This window comes from Centrocercus urophasianus, unplaced genomic scaffold (assembly GCF_019232065.1).
Source record: "Centrocercus urophasianus isolate 14NV4802_14NV808 unplaced genomic scaffold, USGS_Curo_1.0 seq_16, whole genome shotgun sequence".
Lineage (NCBI taxonomy): Eukaryota > Metazoa > Chordata > Aves > Galliformes > Phasianidae > Centrocercus > Centrocercus urophasianus.
The window spans coordinates 30,682,684-30,704,468 of record NW_024884711.1 but is presented as its reverse complement, the minus strand read 5'-3'; the positions used below and the strand labels follow the sequence as shown (position 1 = coordinate 30,704,468).

At 38.7% G+C, this 21,785-nt stretch overlaps 1 protein-coding gene across 1 annotated transcript in view; it reads right to left on the bottom strand.

Annotated features, from left to right (window-relative positions):
* Positions 1-20,206, bottom strand: part of ARMC3 (armadillo repeat containing 3) — a 57,150-nt gene extending 36,944 nt beyond the window's left edge. The window contains exons 1-7 of the mRNA XM_042817213.1: positions 20,151-20,206; positions 12,137-12,185; positions 5,505-5,622; positions 3,393-3,518; positions 2,261-2,329; positions 1,770-1,945; positions 295-489 (exon numbers count right to left, since the gene is read on the bottom strand). Of these exons, the coding sequence (XP_042673147.1) occupies positions 295-489; positions 1,770-1,945; positions 2,261-2,329; positions 3,393-3,518; positions 5,505-5,622; positions 12,137-12,184 (732 nt within the window). The 5' untranslated portion in view covers position 12,185; positions 20,151-20,206. The remainder of the gene's footprint in view (positions 1-294; positions 490-1,769; positions 1,946-2,260; positions 2,330-3,392; positions 3,519-5,504; positions 5,623-12,136; positions 12,186-20,150) is intronic.
* Positions 20,207-21,785: the final 1,579 nt, after the last annotated feature.

The window sequence follows — 21,785 nt, the reverse complement described above, 5'->3', positions numbered from 1 at the left end:
GAAAAAGTATATGGCAAATCTGTCTGATATTTACAACCATTTGAGAAAGGACAGCAAACATAAAAGAGTATCATAAATAAGGCAATAAAACAAACACAAACATTTTTTCGAATCCCTTTGCTTTTTATAGCAAGCTGGGCATCCTTGCTTATTTTGTTTCCATTATAGCTAGCTCCAAGTAAGGAGCTATTTCTTCTGTTATCTTTCTTCCATAACATGAACAATATTTCTCATTAGTCACACAAACATTAGCAGCAAAGGAACAAAAAAACTTGTGTGGCAAGTAAACTATACATTGGTTTCCAGTATCTTCAGAAGACAATCTAATCCTTGATTTTCTCCCAGTATTATCCTTGTTTCTCTGTCTTTGCTAATTACTTCCAAGGTTTTAAGGGCTAGCAACTGAATAACAGGATATTCAGATTTCAGTAGATCCAGCAACGGTGGAATTACATTCAGTTCACAAACAGCAGCACGGCTCTGAAAATCCTGCAGTAAAATATTCAACAAGGAATGTTAGCAATAGAGAATAAATCAGTACAGTAGTTCCTGAATTTACAGAAAGAACAACAAAAATCTAATTTCAAAAATACAAAAAGGAGTCAATACTTAAGAACCTGCATTTCTAAAGACTTCTCTTTTTGTCCAAGAACCAAATTTAGTACAATCTCCCCCACATTACATTAAAATCCACATTTTTTGTGCTACTGAGGTATACATTACAATATTTAGCTCTAGCTAAAGAAGCCAGTTTACTCTTGGTTTTGCCATGTTTATCTCAACATACTTATTTTTTAAGAAAGTTTTAAAAATTTAGTTTCATAATTTTTATTTATTTCAATGAGAGGAAAAATACTTTTCCCACTACGCTGTGGTTGCCTGGTTACATCTTTTCCTTCAATAACTATAAAACAATGATTAAAATTTTTGAATTTACACAATATATATACTGCCTAATAAAAAGAAAGTAGTAGATTATATTAAAATAGAAAAAATATAAATAAATTACAATTTGCTTTTAAATAGCTCACTGCACATGTGCAGCATGCAATTATCCTTATCAATATAAGCAAGCACCAGGTGCAGTTATCCAGATATACCCTGCAACAAAGACAGCGAGATAGTAAAAATGTGATTCTGAATAGACATGCTCTGATGCCCCAAAAGAGATAGAGTTATAAACGGAATCCATTATTGAATTGATTCGCTTAAGCTTTGCAGGAGAACTGACATACAAATGCACCATTCTTTTGCTAAGCAGCATATGGATGACATTAGTGCTGAGTGTGAAAGTAGCCAATAACGAATCTATCCCTCTAGTATGGAAAGTAGCTGCTGACAGCACCCACCTATCATCAGAAAGATGTTCACAAGCGTAACTATGGACTTACTGGCCAAAACAAGGCATAATGAAATCACTAATACAGTTCTAGAATTATTCCAACCTTTTAGATAGACTGGTTATAACTCACATTACCAAGACTACTATTTTCCAAATAAGAAAACAATACATATTTAATTGAAAACATCTGAATCTGATTCTGATCTCACATTGCTGTACAGCATGCATAATTGCATTAAGTTGGACATAAGTATGGTCAAATCAGTAATATTCACAGTTCATGCGACAACTGAAGTTTTCATACCCACTGATGAGTGCTGAAGAGTAAAGGAACCAAATATTTTAAAATTGCTGACCCCATAGGGAAATGCTCATCTGCCTCTAATTTTTTTTATTTTTTATTTTTCCCTAAATCAATAAACTTTACCTGTACCAGGAGATAAATACATTCAACTGAATTCTTCGTAACATCAGGGTCAGGACTACTTAGTAGACTTATAAGTGGTTCTAATCCACCTTGCTCAAATATTTGTACTTTAGTAGTATATTCAACAGCCATATGTGCCAGACACAGAGTAGCAAATTCATGAATAACCACATCTTCTATAAGAAAAAAAAAATTTTGTTCAAGTTTATTCAGCACAGTACATGGTCACAAATCTGTGGTTTAAGATACAGTAAAAAAATAAACAAATGTTAGCTGTTAATTGCATCTCAATTCTCCATGAACATGTTGCTCTATCTGTACAGCATAAAACATTACCCAATGAATTACTGATCTCTGCCTATAAAAGTGATCATCTATTTAATATGTATTATGGCAAATCATAAGAGAAGAATTTTATTAAACTGCTTGGTCAAATAGCAATAGCAAATGCTTTTTGAGAGTATTTTTGCACAAGGAATACTGGAAGTTACCTTCTGGTACCAGGTGTGACAGAAGTGAACTTGTGACATCCAGTTCCCTCAGTAACTTCTTGACATCATCTACAATGAAATAAATTTGTGAGGTCTTTTATCTGGCAAGCAAGTAAAAAAACAGATTTTGCTCCAAGGGAAATGTACTTCAGGTTACTCCACGAGTGACAAAAAGACTTGATTGAGACTGACATGTAACCAAAGTTAAACAAAGAAAACGGGCCCAGAAAACACACAGGAGATTTTAAAGTACCAAATGACATTCTTTGTTATTTTGTAGCTGAAAAGTTCCTCAATACTTCCCACTGAAAATACTTGCACCTAGGAGGTTCTTGCTATACATTACATAGTTTTAGTTGTCAAGTTACACGTGAATAGATAAAATATTTTTGCTTACAGTAATCAAACTAAAAACAATCCATCCTTTATTTAATTTTCAAGCCATCACTACCTGTTTTTCTGCATAAGGTCCAATGCAACATTAGATTGTGGTTAATACATCTAATAATGGTACTGCTATAATAGATATGCAAGTTTGCCATAACTGAAATGTTTGAGAGATGTCTGAGATAGTTCCACTTCAGTAGCTCAGATACAGATAATGAACACCTACAGCAGCTTCCAAAGAAGTTGGGCAAATATGCATATCAGTGCTTCAAAGTTCAGGATTTCTTTTTGCTGATACCCGAGTTAGATGTTATGAATCTAACGCATTTTCTCTCGTACTGTTGCAGCTATACCAATGCCTTCAGTAAATGCAGCATTTTCTGTATGTGATAAATAGCATTTTATCCCTCATTTCCAACTTTTGTAAAAGTTCAGAATGTTTCATATCCACATTAGCTGGGTATCATAAGTAGTCAGGCATTCTCAGATAGGCAGAATTCCAATAGTAAACTCTTCCAGTTTCATCCTGGCAAAGCAAAAATAATGACTGGAAGAAATTACACTTATCTTTCAATTTTTTTTTTTCTTTTTTCTGAAATCTCTTCTTTTGAGTTTTTTTATCAGTAACTCTTTTGAGTTACTGATTTAGGATTTTTTTTTTATTTAACATTTATTTATTTTATATGAGCCACCTACTGCTGTAACAGCTACAACCATATACATGGAAAAATACAGAGACTCTTACGATTAGAAGCCATGATACCAAATACCATCATGGCATTTCTGCGTACTATTGGATCTTCATGTGAGATGAGTTTATACAAACGTTCCACTGCTCCAAGACCAAGAAGTGCCACTTTGTTTTCATCACCTGAAGAGTAAATACGTTAAGAGTTAGGTTAAAAAAAAAAAAAAAGCAACAAGCTCATAGTTCTAATGTAACAAAGTATAACAGTATTTCAGTGACCTAAAATATAATAGGTAGAACATGAATTTGTCAGAATACATCAATAATATCATCAAAAAGATCTTAAGATCTTAAAGTATCAAACAAAATATACCAAACACACACTTTAAAAACGTAGTTCATGGATGTGATGTCACATTGATCTCCTTCTTGGATCATAACAGTAAAACAGAATCTCGGTCTCCAACAGAACAAAAGTAACTTCTAGGTCTCAATATTATCTTAAAAAGTTTGAAAACATGTATCAGGACTCACTGCCTTCTGAAAAAAGCCTTACACGAGGACTCTCCACTTCTATCAGGAACTGCATTTAAGTCAAGCCCCTGCTCTTCATTTCATACATGTATCCACTGATCCAGACCCTGACCACAGATGTGACTGCTTGGCTTGACCTCAAACCTGCCTCACCACACTACAGACTGCTCGGTGACCACTGGACCATTGACTGACTGGTTACCACTGTGGGATGTGTTCTCACTGTACTCATGGGACTGCACCCATTTTGGAGGCCATGAGCCCTTGTGTGCTCTGCTGTCACTGACTCCTGCTTTCCTTTGCCTTGCAGAGCAACCTGCCCCTGCTGCTATGTAGCAGCAGAGACTATTTTTGCTAGTTTTGGCAACACTTGCTGTTAAATGAATTTACAGATAATCCAAAATGACTGCCTTGAAAGTTAGGTGCTTCGCTAGCATGGTAACTGGACAGATAACATTACTACACAGCAGATCACCAGGAGAAACGGTGATCCCATACATCTCTGGAGAGAAATAAGGAAGAACCTGTTCCTACTGTGCCAAGTGATGGGGAAGGATATAGGTTGGCTTTTCACCATCACATTATCAAGGACCATTAATCTGTTTAATCTCTTTTCGCATGCCTTTCACAAGCTACACCAGTTACAACAGAATTTGTCTCAATCTGGATACTTAATATAAAAGTGATAAAATAAACAGTGATAATAAAAAGTGAAAAAAAAAATTATTTTAAGAAACATTGAAGAAAGAAAAAGCATTCAGAAGCCAGAAGTTCCAGTACTAAAATTGGCTATTCAAATCAAACTCTTCATAATATGTGTAATGGATAGTCTAACATCATCACACACTTTGGATTTCTAATTCAATGCATAGGAACAGTTCTCTAGGATTAATTCCTATTTTTAAAGCAAAGGATGCCTGTCTGTTGGCCACCCGCACATTTACTAGCGACTACCATAGCAGTACAACAGATAGCTTTCTATTTGGTGAAGTACAGGTGAATTATGTTGTGAACCTTCCTATTTTTTTGCCTTCCAAATTTACTTTCCTGAAGTAACTACCATGATTTGAATCACTAACTTCTACCTGAGATTTCTACCAACAGAAGTGTTTCATACGATTACAGCCTTCCGTTCCTTGCTCACTCAAAGAAAAGAAGAAAAAGAAGCGCACATGCAAAAGTGAATTAAAAAAAAAAAAACAAAAAGAAACAAAATCCAAGATCAACTTGTATTCTTCCTTCCTTTTATAATTCATTTTAAAATGAACTAAGGGGGAAGCTGCCTATCTTTTCTGTGTTACTGTGGACAGCAGGGAGAGAGCCAGCAAGAGTTTAGGATATGCAGTTTATAGCTACTTCCCTCCCTTTCAGAATATGCATCTCATTGAGATACAAGAACTTTCAAACAACCATTTCTCTGAGAATATAAATTTCTACAATAAAATGTTAGAAACCTCCATACAAACCATAGGGCTTCTTTTTTACTGCAAATACAGGAGTGACATATTTCTGAGGGAAAAACAAAACAACACTTTGACAGAGGTTCAAAACGTTAGTGTGAGGAAACCAAAAAGTTCTGAACGGCTGGCAAAACATGAGCAAGGCAGAAGAAAGCTTACTGAGTTGAGGACTGACCTTTTGATGCAAATTTATATATAGCATCACATGCTTTGGCCAAAACTTCCTCTTCTGGAGAATCAAGCATTAGTACAACTGTTGCTGCTGCTTTGCTTTCAATCAGTAAAGGCTCAAACTAGGAAAAAAGCAAAAACAAAAAAAGGAAGAATAGCAGTGAGCTGCAGTAGACTTCCACATTTCATCAATAAATGGAGAATTTTAACTTTCAGTAACAATTTGAAATGCTTTTGAAAAATAACTAAGAATAATTGACTTAATACAATCATCTCATTTCATGTCGTATGAAGATTTGGGGAAAACCCTGACAGTTCCCTGTATATCTCTTTGAAGGATAAAGACTACACAATTCTGTTACACCTAAAAGAACATCCTACAGCTTCCAAATCAAATATGGGGAGGCGTAAGATTTGGTTACTCTGTGGCACTACTACTTAGTGGGAGTAATTAGAAATAAATAAATTAAAATGACTCTTCCTGTGCCTTCATCAACTCATTTCACTTGCTGAACACTAGCTTACCACAATCTTGCACACACTGAAGCATTTCCATGATAATCCCTGATGATCTTTAGGTTGGTTCTAAGGTACAAGTCTTTTACAGTCAGGGTGGTGAGGCACTGGAACAGGTTGCCCAGGATGGTGGTGGAAGCCCCATCTCTGGAGACACTAAAGACCAGAATGAACCAGGCTCTGAGCACCCAATCTAACTCTGGACATCCCTGTTGATTGCAGAAGAATTAGATTAGATGAGACTTTTAGAGGTCCCTTCCAACTCTAAGGATTCTACGATTCTATGAAGATCCATGTTTCCCTAATAGCAAAACGGTTACCTGGCTCATGTGCTTAACTGCTCTCCCTAACCCCAAGCAGGTCTTGGAAATACGCAGATCTGTCCCTCTTCATGCTTGTTGTGACAAGGTGAAGGCACGGGACAAGTTGAGGAAGTCATTAACTAAACTCAGATGAACACATGCTACCTCTCCAGTACAAGAAGAGGAAAACTGAGTGCACACATATCTAGACTGAATTTTTGCTTTTAGATTTTTCATTAGCAGAAGACATTAGGACTATATCTAAACTCTCACTGCTTTATCAGGGTGGGTAAGCTCTACCAGCAAATTGGTACTGACATGGATACAGTTAAACATATAGAGCAGAACCTTTTTCAATTAAACAAACAAACAAACAAAAAAATAACCACTAAGAGGCCAAATAGGTCATATCTTTTTGATGCTAAATTCATGTCTGTTCAGCTTAGCTGAATACATTTTACTTCTCTATGACCAACAAAGATATATTGTCAATATTTCTTAAATATGTGCAGGATATAAGCTTCTTGGGGCAGTTTTTTATTCTAGCAAGAGAATTTATTTTTTTTTCCCAGCTACAATTTTCTATTCCCTTCCAGCTGCTCCACAAGGGTACACATCTGGTACGGCACTTCAAGGGCTGAAGCTATGAGAAGGGTATTCACAAAGCAGTCTGCCACAGAGCAGAATCCTTGCCACACCTTGCGTGCCCTTTTTCCTTTGCACTGATGAAGATGTTCTCTATCTCTATTGGTTGTAGGGCTTGGTTATTCTTCTATAAGGTAAAAATATAAATAATAAAAGAATAAGTTACCATACATTTTCTATATTACAGTTCAAAATGGATTCCTAATAGCTCTCCCAGGCAATTGCAGACAATTTAATTACATTAAGCTCTGAATGAAAAGTGATATATAAAGAGGCAAAGTTAAATCCAACCCTGCAGAAACTTCACTGGCAACAGCAGGGCCATGTCTGGCCAAACACTTGGTGATAGTATGAAACTTTAATTTTTATTAAAGGATGATACTCTTTCAGGGAAACATAAATTAAACTTAAAGATTGATCTCAGATAAAGGTTAATAAGAAATGAAATATGAAGTAAGAGTTTTAAATCTCAGTTATTTATTTACATTGATCTAATAATAAAAATATTACTATGTTGTCCTATTTTCTTTGCCTCCCATGTTACAGGTAATTGTATAAACTACAATTCATTGATAAGTCCTAGACATTAATTGCAGGTTGGCATATAGGCAGAATCGAACTGGTCTTACATCTATACATTTGTATAGGTATTAGATTCATTCCTACTCTCTGAGAAATGTGACAGCACCTTCTTATTAGACTCATTTTTGGGCCGATCCCACCTTTTGAAAGATGCATCTCTTCTTGTTCTATTGTTCAATCATGCTATTTTTCTAAAATATCCTTTAAAAGCTGTTTTTGAACGAAATGAACCGGTGTTCCATCATCCATTAGTAAAAGAGATGTGCTTTTTTTTTCATCTTTAAACAGAATCTCCTGAGTTTCAGTTTGTACCTATTGCCTTTCACCCTTCTAGAAAGCGCCATTGAGAAGAGTGTGGCTCAGTTCTTCGTTCCCTTCCATCAGCTGTTCATACACATTGACAAGACCCCTCAGAGCCTTCTCTCGACACTGAACAGTTGTAGCTCTCAGCCTCTCCTCAGAAGACAAACGTTTCAAGCCCTTCAGCATCTTTGTGGCCCTTCGCCAGATTTGCTGCAGTGAGTCCACGTGACTGCTGTACTGGATGAACGCCAAACTGGACATGGCACTCCAGATTTGATCTCAAAGTTGAGTGAAAGATAGCAGTCATGTCCCACAAGTTGCCAAGCCAATGTTGCCTACTGCACCCTACAGTGTTACTGGCCTTCTTTGCCACAAGTGTACATTACTAGCGCATGGTCAACTTACTGCCTGCCAAGTGCTTTTCTGCAAAGCTGCTTTGCAGCTGGTCATCACCCAGTCTGTACAGATTACTACTTTGCACCCGCTTTTAATGAACTTACTGAAATTCTTGTTTTCTCTATTCCTCTGATCTCTTGAGGACCTTTTGAGTGGCAGCACAACCAATCGGTGCATCAGTCACTCCCAGCAATTTCATATTGTCTGTAAACTTGCCGCAAATGCACTCTGTCCTGTCACTCAAGTCACTAATGAAGAGGTTAACCTCTGGGGCACAAAAGGAGCAACTGGCCTCCAGCTGGGCTTCACGTTGCTGATCACAACCCTCAGAGTTCAGCAGCTCAGCCAGTTTTTAATTCACATCACTGTCTGTTTATCTTGTCCACGCTTCATCAGTTTGTCTATGGGGATGTTATGAAAGATAGTGTTGAATGCCTTAGTAAAGTCCAGTCAAATTAATATTTAGGTATTGATTCCTCAAAAGGTGTTCCCATCCAGAGCTGACAGTACCACTTCTGTTCCTTCATACTTTGATTTTTAACATCAGTGTCACAAGTGAAGCTATTTTCAAAAATCCACAGATAGCTACATCTTTCTTTTATCTCAGTATTTTCTCTAGTGGCAACCTTAGGCTTTCTACTAACACAAGTGCCCTAGCTGATGAACAAATAACAGTGTTGACTAGAACAAACTTAAAACACTATCTACATAGGTTGCTCTGAAAGTAATACTTCCTACTTATTTTCATGGAAACTACATCAGATATAAAGAGCACAATAGCACTACTTGATAAAGAAAGTTTTCAGCTACAAAACACTATTTTTCAACACAGACACCACCATTAGCTATGTATGATCACCAGCAATAAACAAGAGTCTGCATGCTGTGCTTGTAAAACTCTTCACGGTCGCCCAGAACACAGCTTGTCTTTCATATCACTGCCACCCCTGCTGAAATACAGCAGCCTCCTACTCACCGTGCTAACATTCGCTCTTGGGTCTCCATAAATCTTCAGCAAGCGTCAATGAATGCCAATGGGTGCAATTTTCTGCACATGGAGGAATTCAATTCCACACCTTTGCTTCATTCACACTACCACATCAGATGTCATTTTGTCAGACTGTCCCTCTGCTGCCATCTGTCACATGGCAACAAAACATAACAGGATACTGGTAGGAAGACTCAACCTCTACTTCCATACCACCAACATCTACCTCTGACACTGTGGGCCAACATCATAAAATAGGAGGCACTACTTTTGGAGCAGCCTTTGGTTATGAAAAGTTCTTACTGACCTATGCCAAAGCTAACACAATTTTTCTGCTTACAATATCATCTGAGGTCACCCATAGCGAGAGGGACATCCAAATGATTGTTTTTCTTGGAGAAACCCAGCCCCCAAAACAGATAATAGCAAAAAGCAATATACAAAAGATGGAGAAAAAAGTGTTCTCAGAAGTACTCTCTGAAGCAGCTAAGCACTGGCTAGGCTAAGAGATGTATTTTCTACCTATTCCTAGAAATCTATAAAGATCAGCTACCATCTGCAGTATCATGTATTCTCAGAGAATTACGCAATACCCTCTTACATAAACCTGTCCATATTTCTCAAGGCTTCTTTTCTCAGATGTAACATTCCCATAAGCAGTTTATCAATCAGAAAATAATAGCCAATATATCAGGTGATTTGTCTGCATCTCATTTCCTGCCAGGTGAAATTTAAAGGTTTGAAATTTGATTTGACATGATTGGTGTCAACAATACTCTCACAGCTAGAAGATTTTCCTGGCTGATAGTAAAAACTAATCAAGGATCTATATTCATATTTAATACTGTTTTGCTATTCAACATTCAGTTGTTTTCTCCTGATAGTACTGCTAGAAGAGAAATGCTAGCCTGAAGTACAATAAGAGTAAGTATCTAAGCCAGAAACCACAGATGCCATCTGGACTTCACTCTTTCTAACGCTTTCCCTTTCAGTGGTTTTATTAACCTTTTTCGTAAGTTTACTTTTTTTTCCCAATTGTTTAATATCTTTCCTAACATTATTCACAGTTGACTGCACTGGTAGAAGGCTGCACCAGTCTTTTCTTCAGAAACTCTAAACGGTGGCTTCCGAATACAGGAGCCAAAGTCCTGTTTCTAATTGATTTTCTAGATGATTACTAGTCTCTTTCTGCTATTTTTGAAGGGGGTAGCATATCTGTAGGCCCTACATCCATTATTATGCCTTTCCACTTTCTTATTAGACTGAAAAGATATTCAGTTTAATTATTCAAGTCTGCTTTAATTAGCCTTAGATATATGTATCTTCTTTTGTCTCCTTGTTTTTTGGGTTAGTGTTAGGCCAATTTAACACCTCATGTTACAGTTTTAACTCAAGTCTCCATTCATAAGCATCTACAATTGATTGGAGCTTATGAACTACATTTGTAATATTAAGCTTTCCACAGAATAGTCGTGTGTATAATCAATGAATGCATAGATGTTATAATTACGAATCATACCAGAGAGTTTGGCTAAGCAGGTTATTACACAAAACAGAATAGGCAGAATGCTTACCCATATCCTGGGCTCACCACAAAACTCCAGGGGAGAGATCTCCAGAAGAGCTCCTTCCCCGCTGGCAGTCAGCTCTTAAATGGGCCTTAGGAGAGGTGCAGCCAGGCTCCACCCTTCCGGCAGCACAGGAGAATTGCCTTCACCTGTGCTCCATGGCTGACTCAGCGCTCGCCTCAGGTGATCAATCAGAGGTTCGGGCCGTGATCCAGCAGTTCCCATACGTTGTGTAAGATCAGACTAAACCTCAGTGACATCATGGCTTTGAACATTTGAATTCAACCATAATGGCTACTTCTACTGCCTTGGTCAAAATCATTTATGTTGAACTAGCACTGACACCATGACGTCATTTTTGCTGATCAACTTTGCTATGACATTTGAAAAACCTTTTCCAGTTCCTTTACTCTCAGAAAGCCCTTTTTTTTGTTGTTGTTTAAAAACAAACAAAACAAAACCACACATACTAAGCTTTGCCTTTAATTTTGTGCTCTTTCTGGGAATATCCAATGAAACAATTCTTCATTAACTAATTCAGTACCTGGTGCTGAATTTGTGTTTTGTTTGTTCAGTGTTTCAGTCTTACTTCTTTCTGAATAAACCAGTAAGATTTATAAGACTTCTATATTTTAAATTTCTACCTCTTTTTGGATCTCCCTGTACCTCGCAGCATCAGAGAATCCCTCAGAAAGTGTTCATTAGCTAGTGTCAGATCTTTAATCTCCAGTTTTTTGGGGAAAAAGGTAGTCATATACCATCATTATTCCATATTTGGCTTCAAATCTAAGTACTTCTTGCTGTGCCAATTTTCAATGATACAAAAAAACAAAACCCTGAACTACTCCTTGAGACCATATACCTTTGCAAGAGATGCAGAATATATACTACATACATTCAAAGTATCTGTAAAACTCTTGTATTTAAAAAAAAACAAACAAAACAACCCTGCTTATTTATATAGGCTTTTAACTCTTTCATCCTTGGGAATGGTTCCACAGTTCAAAAGAGAAGCACATTTCAGGTCTCTCCCACCTTCTTCTGATTTTTACAAATGGAAAACTAATACTGCTCCTCAAATAAAAAGAAGCCTGGATTGTTACATATATTATTACTTGCAAAGCCTGCCAAAGACAACAATCTCCTCAAAGAACTACACATCAGTCAGTTTGGTTTGTATGCTGTCCAAAAAAAGCAGTAACAGAATTATCTTTAAAGGACATAGTCAGAATAATGTGGGCAAGCTAGGAGAGTAAGGAACTACGTAAGGATGGTAGAGCTGGGCTTATAATTGTGCAATGTTTATTTTATAGCATGCTGTAGTTTATATACTTACCACATCCTTGGGTGGAGGCTCTACTTCCTTCCTCACTTTTTTACCCATTCTAAAAACAAAAACACAAAAATGAAAAATAAAACAGACAAACTTTCACCTGCTTCACAAATCAGTTTACCAGTGCTTTAGGAAAACTTTAAGACTGACCTTTGCATTCATTTGCCCCATCTAATCAACTGGAACAATTCACTGACACCGTAATTTCTGTACAGAAAGCCATGCCTTCAAACAGTAACGTTTCATTTGTGCAACACAACAAACTTTCTAATGCTTGAACACATTTGCTAAAAGGTATCTATCAAAAAACACCTAGCTAAAAGGAAAGATGCAAGACATCCCAGGCTCAAGCTGTCATGTGGTACAGATAAACAAGACGTGCACTTTTGTAAGTCAGTTTTGACTGCATCTATAAATCACACAAGAACAGGCTATTTCCCTATGTTTGCCTATACATTATATGCTGGCCAACATTCTATACAGCTGTAGAATGAACAGATGAGCTCTACCTTGAAAAAGGATTTCAAATTCAATTCAAATTCTCTGTCCATATTTAACAGAGGACAAAAATCAGGTCTGTGGGCACAAAGGAACAGTTTTGCATGGTATGATTTTCACTGATTTTAATACAACTTTTTTAAAAAAATATTACAGCAGGTTCTGTCTTCTGCTTTTTTCGTATTAGCACACGCGCAAGTGAACCTAGAAGACCTTCTCAGCTGCAACTAATAGCAGCTTCTGAAGCATATGGATGTAATAACCCCATGTGGACCTAATTTCACGTGGCTTGCAAAACTTCATCTGAGAGCCTTCCAGTTAAGCTGCAGGCAAAAAGTAAAGCACAAAGTGACCCTCTAGCACTAACATTGCAGAGAACATAGCCCAAGTTATGCCAAACTTAGGTTTGTTTTAACACCATGTAAAAACAAAACGTGCACTCTTAATATCCCTTAAAAACAACTCGGTAGTTCACAAGGGGAAAGCACGCTATCACCTGTAGCCAGTCCTAGCCTGACAGCTTCTTGCAGTGCAACAAGAGATAATCATCTAGCACAACAAGATCTGTAGCTTGGCTGATTACAAAAGTCAGGGCTACAGTTTATTGTGGTTCCTGAAACTTTGGAGCTCTTGAATCCTCTGGACTTTTTCAGGTGCTGGTCCTCTACTGGCCTCCCCAACAAACTACAGCACAGCAGTAATGAATCCAGCTGAGAAGCACATCCTAAACATGGATCTGAAGTTTAGAACTTTGTAGGCAGGTCACTAATTGTAGCCTTGATTGGAAGACTCATAAGACCGGAGATTTTTCAGTTCCAATCTCCTTTCCACTCATGCACACATGCAAGTACGAACGCACAGACACAGAACAATTCAGTGTTTCAAAATTGCAGTTTTGGCTAGAGACCAATTAACATATAAGAGGAAGTGTTGTGCAACTAATGTTCACAGATTCAAATACTGTACGTATTCTAACACTGTGAACTCTTAGCAGCATTTCTTCATGCTTTATAAGCGCATCCAACTTCCAAAGATACTTTCAAGGAATTTGCGTGTTGCTCCCCATGCTCAGAAGCATTTGGTTCCTCAGTAATACTGAAAAGGGCATATCACATGCAGCAACAAGCACGGGGAACTGGATAATTAGCATGGATTATGCCTTTCAGTCTATTTCTCTACTGCAGTTCTGTGCTGGATTTCAATGTACTCTGCCAACAACTGTAGTTGAGCTTGCTCCCCATAAAGCTCTTTGTATTCTGCCTTCAGTGAGACAACTGCTATGAGGCAACAGTATTCTAGAATATATTAAACACTAGAAATGCATCTTCTGTATTGAATACACGTACTTAAAGGTTATGGTCCATAAGTCAACTTCTCTCTATAACTGCGTATAGAATGCATATCATTCACTCAGTTTATTATTCTAAAGATTTTTAAATCAGACAAAATTTTTAGTGGGATTTGTATTTTTAATGCAATTAAATGTTGGGTTTATGCTACCTGAAAATGCTTTAAAACCTAAAACTCTATTTACATCTGATTAAATGCAGTTAGTTAAATCTTTAGGACAAAATAAATAATATTCTTATTTGAGTAGTGTTCTCTACTTTGTGTTCATTACTAGGAGTGTAGTTTTTCCACATGCCTTGAGATGAAAGGGTTGATTGTTTAAATCATATAGAGCTAGAGGTAATAAAGGACTTTGACTAAACAGGTGTAGGCAGTGCCCAGCTGAGCAGTCTATGGAGCTATCATTCAGTGCCACTTCCCGTCCTTCACCTGGAATGTACTGATTTCAGTGCCAGATAAACAGCCCTGTTTTTCTCTGCTCCCAGCCCTCCTCAGTGCAGCAATACGATCAGATGCTGTCTCCCAGCCATTAAGGCAGACATGAGGTCTAAGTACATCTTCTTTCCAAAATGACAGTCCCCAAAACTCTCCCACTGTTCACTCCAAATTTCAGAAGGGCCTCCAGCTTTTTTGTAGGACCAGAACTAAATTAGGCATCAGTACTTAAGCTAGTCACTCTCCTTAATACTGGATGGAGATCTAGCCTGTACATCCAACAGCCGTTAAGGCAGATCATCCTAAGGTCAGTGTCTAAAATTGGTCAGGTGAATCACACCTTCAAAAATGACCGTTGTTTCCTCCGACCAAAAAAGGAAACCTAGAGTTGCTAGCTCATATATTGACATTTATGCTGCTGACAACTCAAATGAGTGAGATAAATATTTCACCCTGTTTCTCCACATGAATCCACATGCCAAGCCAGGTCTGGTTGATGCTATCACAGTAGACTGTGCACGAGCAGAACTAGGCACGTGATATAACACAGCTGCCTTGTATTATTGAACGTGGCTGAAGGAACAGTTTCTGATGACGTCTCTGTGACTCTGTAACATTTGACCCATGAGTGGAAAATGATTCAAAGGAAGGTCATGAATGTGGACTTTTTAGTTCAAAAGCTGAACCCTCAAACCTTCTGGCTGTTGCATGTTGACCCAGCACTTCAAACAAAATAAGGAAAAGTTACTTCATTTTTCATAAGATTTCTTGCAGAAGCCCAGTAGAGCAGATTTTAAGCATCAGATCTTCAGATAATGATGACCATTATTCCTGTGCTTACTTCCTTTCATTGGTTTACTCTAGGAACTTCCCTGCTAGTGTGAATTGCTTCCTACACCACAAACCTAAAGTAGCCACCTATTTCTAGTCACTATACTAAGATAAATAAATTAGGCTTCCAAGACATTAAGCATTGCTGCTTTTAACTACAGATAACTGCTTTATTGGATTACAGAATCACAGAAACAACAAGGTTGAAAAAGACCTACAAGACCATCCAGTCCAACCATCCACCAATCACCAATAGTCCTCACCAACCATGTCCCTCTACACAACGTCCAAATGTTCCTTGAACGCCTCCAGGGTTGGTGACTCCAGCACCTCCCTGGGCAGCCCATTGCAGTGCCTGACCACTCTTTCAGAGAAGCAGCATTACCCAACGTGATTAACCAAGTTCTTTGACAATTGACTTTTCTAAAAAAAATAAATAAAAAACAAAACACCACAAAACAAAAAAACACCACAGAAACAATACAACAGGAGTATCACTGGACTCAACTTGTTTTCCATCAATACACTTGTTCACCAGTGAGGTGTTGGGCTACTTTAATCACCAGATTATGGATTATATGGATAGTATAAATAAAAAAGGTAAAGCAATTAACAAAAGATTTATTTTATAACATAGATCACACTTTGAAATATGAGAAAAATCTTACGGTGGTTGTACTGGTCAAAATATTAAAATCCTATGAATGCTTCCTTTACTGCATGGGGTACATATTGACACTGTCACAGTCCTGCTACATACAAGTAGAGGTCATATTATTTTGTGATTTTTAAGTCAAACAAAGCATTTACAAAACATTACATGATCCATTTGCATCTTCTGCCTTCTAAAATCTTAAATAACTGACACAACAACTGAAGACCTGATACACACCAAATGCTAGGAAGATATGAGATGTACAAGACTAAGTTCAAGACATAGACAGCTGTGGAACCAATCTCTTTTGTCAAGGAAGCAAGGGCTTTTTTCCCTTCTGAAAACAATTGCTCCCATGGAAAAGCAGAGCAAAGAAGGATTTAAGAATAGTTTCCAATTAGTTACTTATTACGTGATCCACTTTGGGATTTGACAGACTCTGGACTTAGGCTCTAAGTCTGAAGCTGCATTACTACTATCTGTGCACGGTCATAGAAACACAGCATGGCCAAGATCCGCAGGCCCTCTGTGTCCATCTGGCCCAAAACCCTGCTGGAGCAGGGCCATCCAAAGCAGAATGCTCAGGCTTGTGTCCAGCCAAGTCCTGAGGAGGAGAACCCACAGCCTCTATGGGCAGACCATGCCAGTGCTCTGCCACCCACACAGCACAGAAGTACTTCCTGATGTAAACAGAACACCTTTTATTCCAGTTTGTGTTCGCTGCCTCTTGTTCTGGCTTTGGGCACCACTAAAAAGAGTCTAAACACGACTTGTTTGCACCCTCCCTTTAGGTATTTATAGACAATGATGAGATCTTCCCCGGCTTTTCAACACTTGCTTTTTTTCCAAATCATAGAAGCTTTAACATCTCCCTTTAGGAGGTAGAACAGAATGTCTAGCTTTGCATTCCTGCAAGTACTATCACATCTCCTTATTCCTATTTATCCTATTCCTCTCAGCCAGAGGAAAGAAAAAGAACTAAAGAGAGATACCAGGCCTGTCAGACTCCAACAAAACTACCTGTTTTTGTGCTGTCCAAGAACCACACTTGCTGTTTTCTAAAGCTTAACTGCTTGGTGTCCGGTCAGAGGCGCCCTAAGGAGTATAAGGAGTATTTCCCTCCTGTTGTGACTCTAAGCTGAAGAGACACAGTGTATTATCAATTTATACAATGCAAGAGACAGTGCATGAATGTGCATAAAATGAAGTAACAGGAATTAACAAACATGATAGCAAATCACAAAGCAACTGACAGGACTCAGAATAAAATACACTGGTAAGTTTTCCATGGTAGATCAGTCTGCTACTTCCAGATACATATCTGATAAACGCGTGAAATCAATCCCAAAAGTCAGTTTTTCTCCATCTGTTATGGGTTTTTATTTCCCTACAGTAAGATGTTCAGACAACAAGTTGGTATGCTCTTTCTACCAATAGTACCTATTTTTAGTGACCACCTAAATGTCTAAACCTCTGCTCTTCATTCTGTGGCACACTGTGGCGCCGGTCCGATTGTCAAGTGTACTTCATAAGCAACTACTCCTCAGGCTTAAAAAATATGCAAACAGGATAAATGTGTTACTCAATTCAGTACAACAGTCCCACATTCTTGTAGTACAAATTTAGTCACAAAGATGCCCTGCCTTGATCCTCTCTACTTTCTTTTATGGTTCCCTGTACATTCTGATTTATCACCTTTCTAAGCTGTCTTAATTATTTTTTCCATATAGCTTTTCCAGACGTATTTGTTTCTTGTCCCAGAGCCCCTCTGTGACTGTTAAATCTTTCCTTCTCAGATATGATTAACCTAATCTGGAATACCACAATCAATTCTAGAACACTACTGATTTATTACACTGACATTACGCCTTTTTTGAGGATTAATTATTACCCAATTTCTTCAGTGAAGATTTTCACTAAGCTATCCACATATGGTAAACAGGTCATTCCCTCAACAGATTATAGTTAATTCAGGTTTACTACTGAAAAGTGCATTGTTCCAAATATTCCTGCCTGTGCAAATTACATTCCATGTATCAACAACTAATTTCATCTGTTGCAGTTTTATCCATTCACCTAACTGCAGAATAGCTCTCAGACATTTCTAGCAATCATCTTAATTAACAGAAACTATCTTATCTCAGCAGAAAATTTTGATTTCTCCATGTTATTGCTCATTTCCAAGTAATAACGAACATATTAAGTAATATCAAACCTGGGGTCTATCCTTGGAGAATCCAAGCTGTGACAACTCCTGTGAAGGAGATTTTTAGAAATTATGTGTGTGATTTTAAATGTCTCGCTGAGACTCAGTGAAATCCCTCATCCCCTGAGAAACTGTCTAAGAAAAATTGACTTAATCTAAAAAAAAAAAAAAAAAAAAGTGGGTATTTTGTTCCTACTCCTCTCATTGAAAAGCTGCTGCACAAGTTATTCCTCAGACAATTACAGATATTTTTTTGTTTGTTTTAGTATAGTTTACTGTGTATCTGTGTTGTGTTTGAGCTTTCGTCAATTTCTCACTTTCCTAGCACATGACAAAATATTTTTGTAGATTACTAAATATTTGTACTACACAGTATATATTTACTATATTCTATACATCCTATATAGTCCTAAATAATTCTACTACATATCATATATTACCTATACTCTACTCATACTACATACTATAACATTCATATGCAGTACAAACAAAATAGATTTAAAGATGACAAATATAACTCTATTCTACCTTCATTTGGTCAGGTTATGGAGCTCTTCTAATGTCCTCCAAAACACCCAACTCTTACCCACATCGTCCTTGCAAGTCTTTTCATAGAATCATTTGAGTTGAAAAAGCCAACTTGAAGATCACCTGGCCCAACTCCCCTGCAATGAACAGGGACACCTACACTGGATCAGATGCTCAGAGCCCCATCCAGCCTGACCTTGGGTGTCTCCAGGGATGGGGCATCCACCACCTCCCTGGGCAACCTGTGCCAGTGCCACACCACTCTTATTGTAAAAAAAAAAAAACCACCTTCTTCTTTATATCCAATCTAAATCTCCCCTCTTTTAATTATGAAATCCTTCCCAAATTTATTATAACAGAACCTCTTGAAAGCACAGCTGGCCTCAGCTGACCACAGCACCTGAGATGAAGCCTCTCCTGTGTTGTACAAGATTGTACTTACACCTCCCTGCATGCATTGGAAGCATCTCAATGGTGTCATTACCGCACTTGTGATCTTTAAGTTTAGAAAAATAGAGTGTTATTTAATTTTAAATCCTCACTAATTAGCCTGTAATATTTTAATAGAGAGGTAAAACAAAAGGTCTATTACAGTGTAAGATAGAAGTACACACAGTAGGTACGCAGACAGCAGTAGGAGCTGTAAGGATTCAGAGACCCATCTTGGCATTCGCCATAGCAGCAGAACATGAGATAATCAGAAAATGGCAGCAGCGATAAAAATCCTAAACATGCTGGTATTTCCATCAGCAAAGGTGAGAAAGATAGCTTGCACACAGCCAACAAACAACAGAAAGCAGCTGTGCTTACCTTCCACTGGTTAAGATAATACAGCATTTAAAGTGTTATATAGATGATAATTCCAATCAGCAGTAAGGTTACAAGAGTTCTCTCACACAAGTGATGCTCCTCTGTGAGCAAACCCTCACTGGGTCTTGGAGGTCCTGCCTGCAGATACATCCCATACCTCTGAAGCACCATCAAACAGGCTGAGATTTTCTCCCTAACAACCTGTTAGCGTTCTTTTGGGTAAATCTTCTGTATGTGAAGTTTTATTCTACTTTTTTTTCCCCTCTCGTTTACTGCCCATGCTATTTCAGACCTCATGCCTGTCACGTTACTGTTTCAGAGGAATTCTACATAAGTCCGATAGCTATATAGCTCTACAGCTCCGTTGTAAATCTTGCAACAGCGCCCGCTTTCCTTCCAGGAGAGGTGCTGCCCAAGCAGGCACTGAGCTGCCGGTTTCGGCTGTGGCTGAAGGAACTTTAACCTACGCTCTCAAGCTAAAAACTAACCCAGGCTTCGGTGTTTTTAAACTCTGTCCCGTAATTTCTGGAGGCTCCCGGCCGTGTCGAGGCGGGCTCGAACCAGGCTGCCGCCCGGAGCTCCGCACTCCGCCGCCCCCAACGGCGGCCTGAGTGCAAGACGTAGCCGGGCCAAAACCTCCCCCGTTGCTGTTCCGACTTTAAGACTCTCACCGCTACTTCCACAAACGCGTTATTTCCGCTTACTTGGAGCTGAAGACGCCCGAGCCTTAGCGGGCCGTTTTCCGCCGCTCCGCCCTTCTGCCCTCGGGCGCCCCGGCCCCTCGCACCGCCCGGGGGCGATCGCGCCGCAGCGGCCCGCGCCGCTGTTTCCCCGTTGCTAGGAGATGGCTGCGGCGCATGCGCGCTGCGGAGGGCGGGAAGGCGGGACGGCCGCTGAGGAGTCCGATGGCGCTTCCCGCTTCGTGTCTGCCCGTTGGACCGCTCCAGGTTGTTGGTGGACAGCAAGCGGAAATGGGCGAATGTAATTCTTTTTAGAACTAAAAATTAGGTAATCGTATGTAAAGAAATTATAGCCGCTATTAACTCCCTCCTGTGATTTATTTTTCCTCATCCACTTCTAGCATCACCACTCCCACTGAAAATGTATTGAGACTGATCAGCACCGCCACTGGAAAGCAAGTGAGAGCCTTTCATACTGACCTGGGTCTAACAGGAGCAATCACACTGAACTGCATGATTTCTGTCTGAAATTGGCCTGCAAACTGGCTGGTCCCCCTGTGAGAGGTGCTGAATTATTGTTTTTGCATTGATTTTTGACTTTTCTGCCTTCACTTGCTGAACTATCTGTATCTGTATGCTTTTCCAATGCATTCTCCCATCCCACTGGCAGCGTGTAATAAGCACGGAGCTGGTGGATGCTCAGTTGCTATCTGGGATGAGCTAGCCAGAAACAAAATGGTCTCCATGACGATAGCTTCTTATCTTCAGTGGTGGTGATTTTTATGATCAGAATTGTATTGGAAACAGCCAGTCTCCCTTCTTCGTTGTATTTTTCTTTATTTCCACATGAACAGTCAAATAAATGATAATTGTTAACGAAGAATGTGAAAGAAGAGGGTTGTGGTAATGAGGTCCATGATCACTATTTCAAGGCAGTCCTGGAACAACATGTTCAGTTACTTGAAGGTTAAAGATTCTCATGCTCATAACCAGCACCATCTCACAAAAATTATGAATGTGCATCTGTACTGTGACTAGCATACAGGCAGTAGGGAGCAAGGACAAGAGCAGATGACCTGGAGAGAGATGAGCACTCTTCTCTCTTGCCCAGATGTTATTCATGCCATGATTACATGCCTAGCCTTCAGCAGCCAGAAGCACCTCCAGGAGCGTGTGCTTGTGTGGCATTTTGACTCCATGCCGGGTGAGATTTGAGCACATCCCTTCCGTGTTCCTCAGTCCAGTGTCATTTTCTATTTGGTTGTGCGGTTGGAAGGTAAGCGCTATGAGCACACTGTGGGCACTTACCTGCTCCACAGTCTAAATAAATGGGGTATTACTATACTGTGGAAATGAATTTTGCAGAGATTATCTTTTGTCTTTGTTTTTATCTGTTTGCCATGGGTAGAGGCAGTCAAGCACCGTGACAGCCATATAAATGCAGGATTTTTTTTATTGTTCTTTGTCTTAATCACAGATAGATCAAGAATAAAATTATGTTTAATTTATTTTTGTGAAAATAGTCCAACACTGTCATTAAGAACAACATACTAATGAGGAAGCAAAGGAAGGGGACTAAGGAGAATCGTTACAACATGCCATGAGAATTTATAACTCTGAAAAATATTCACAAATGACAGAAATATTTTATTGAAATAT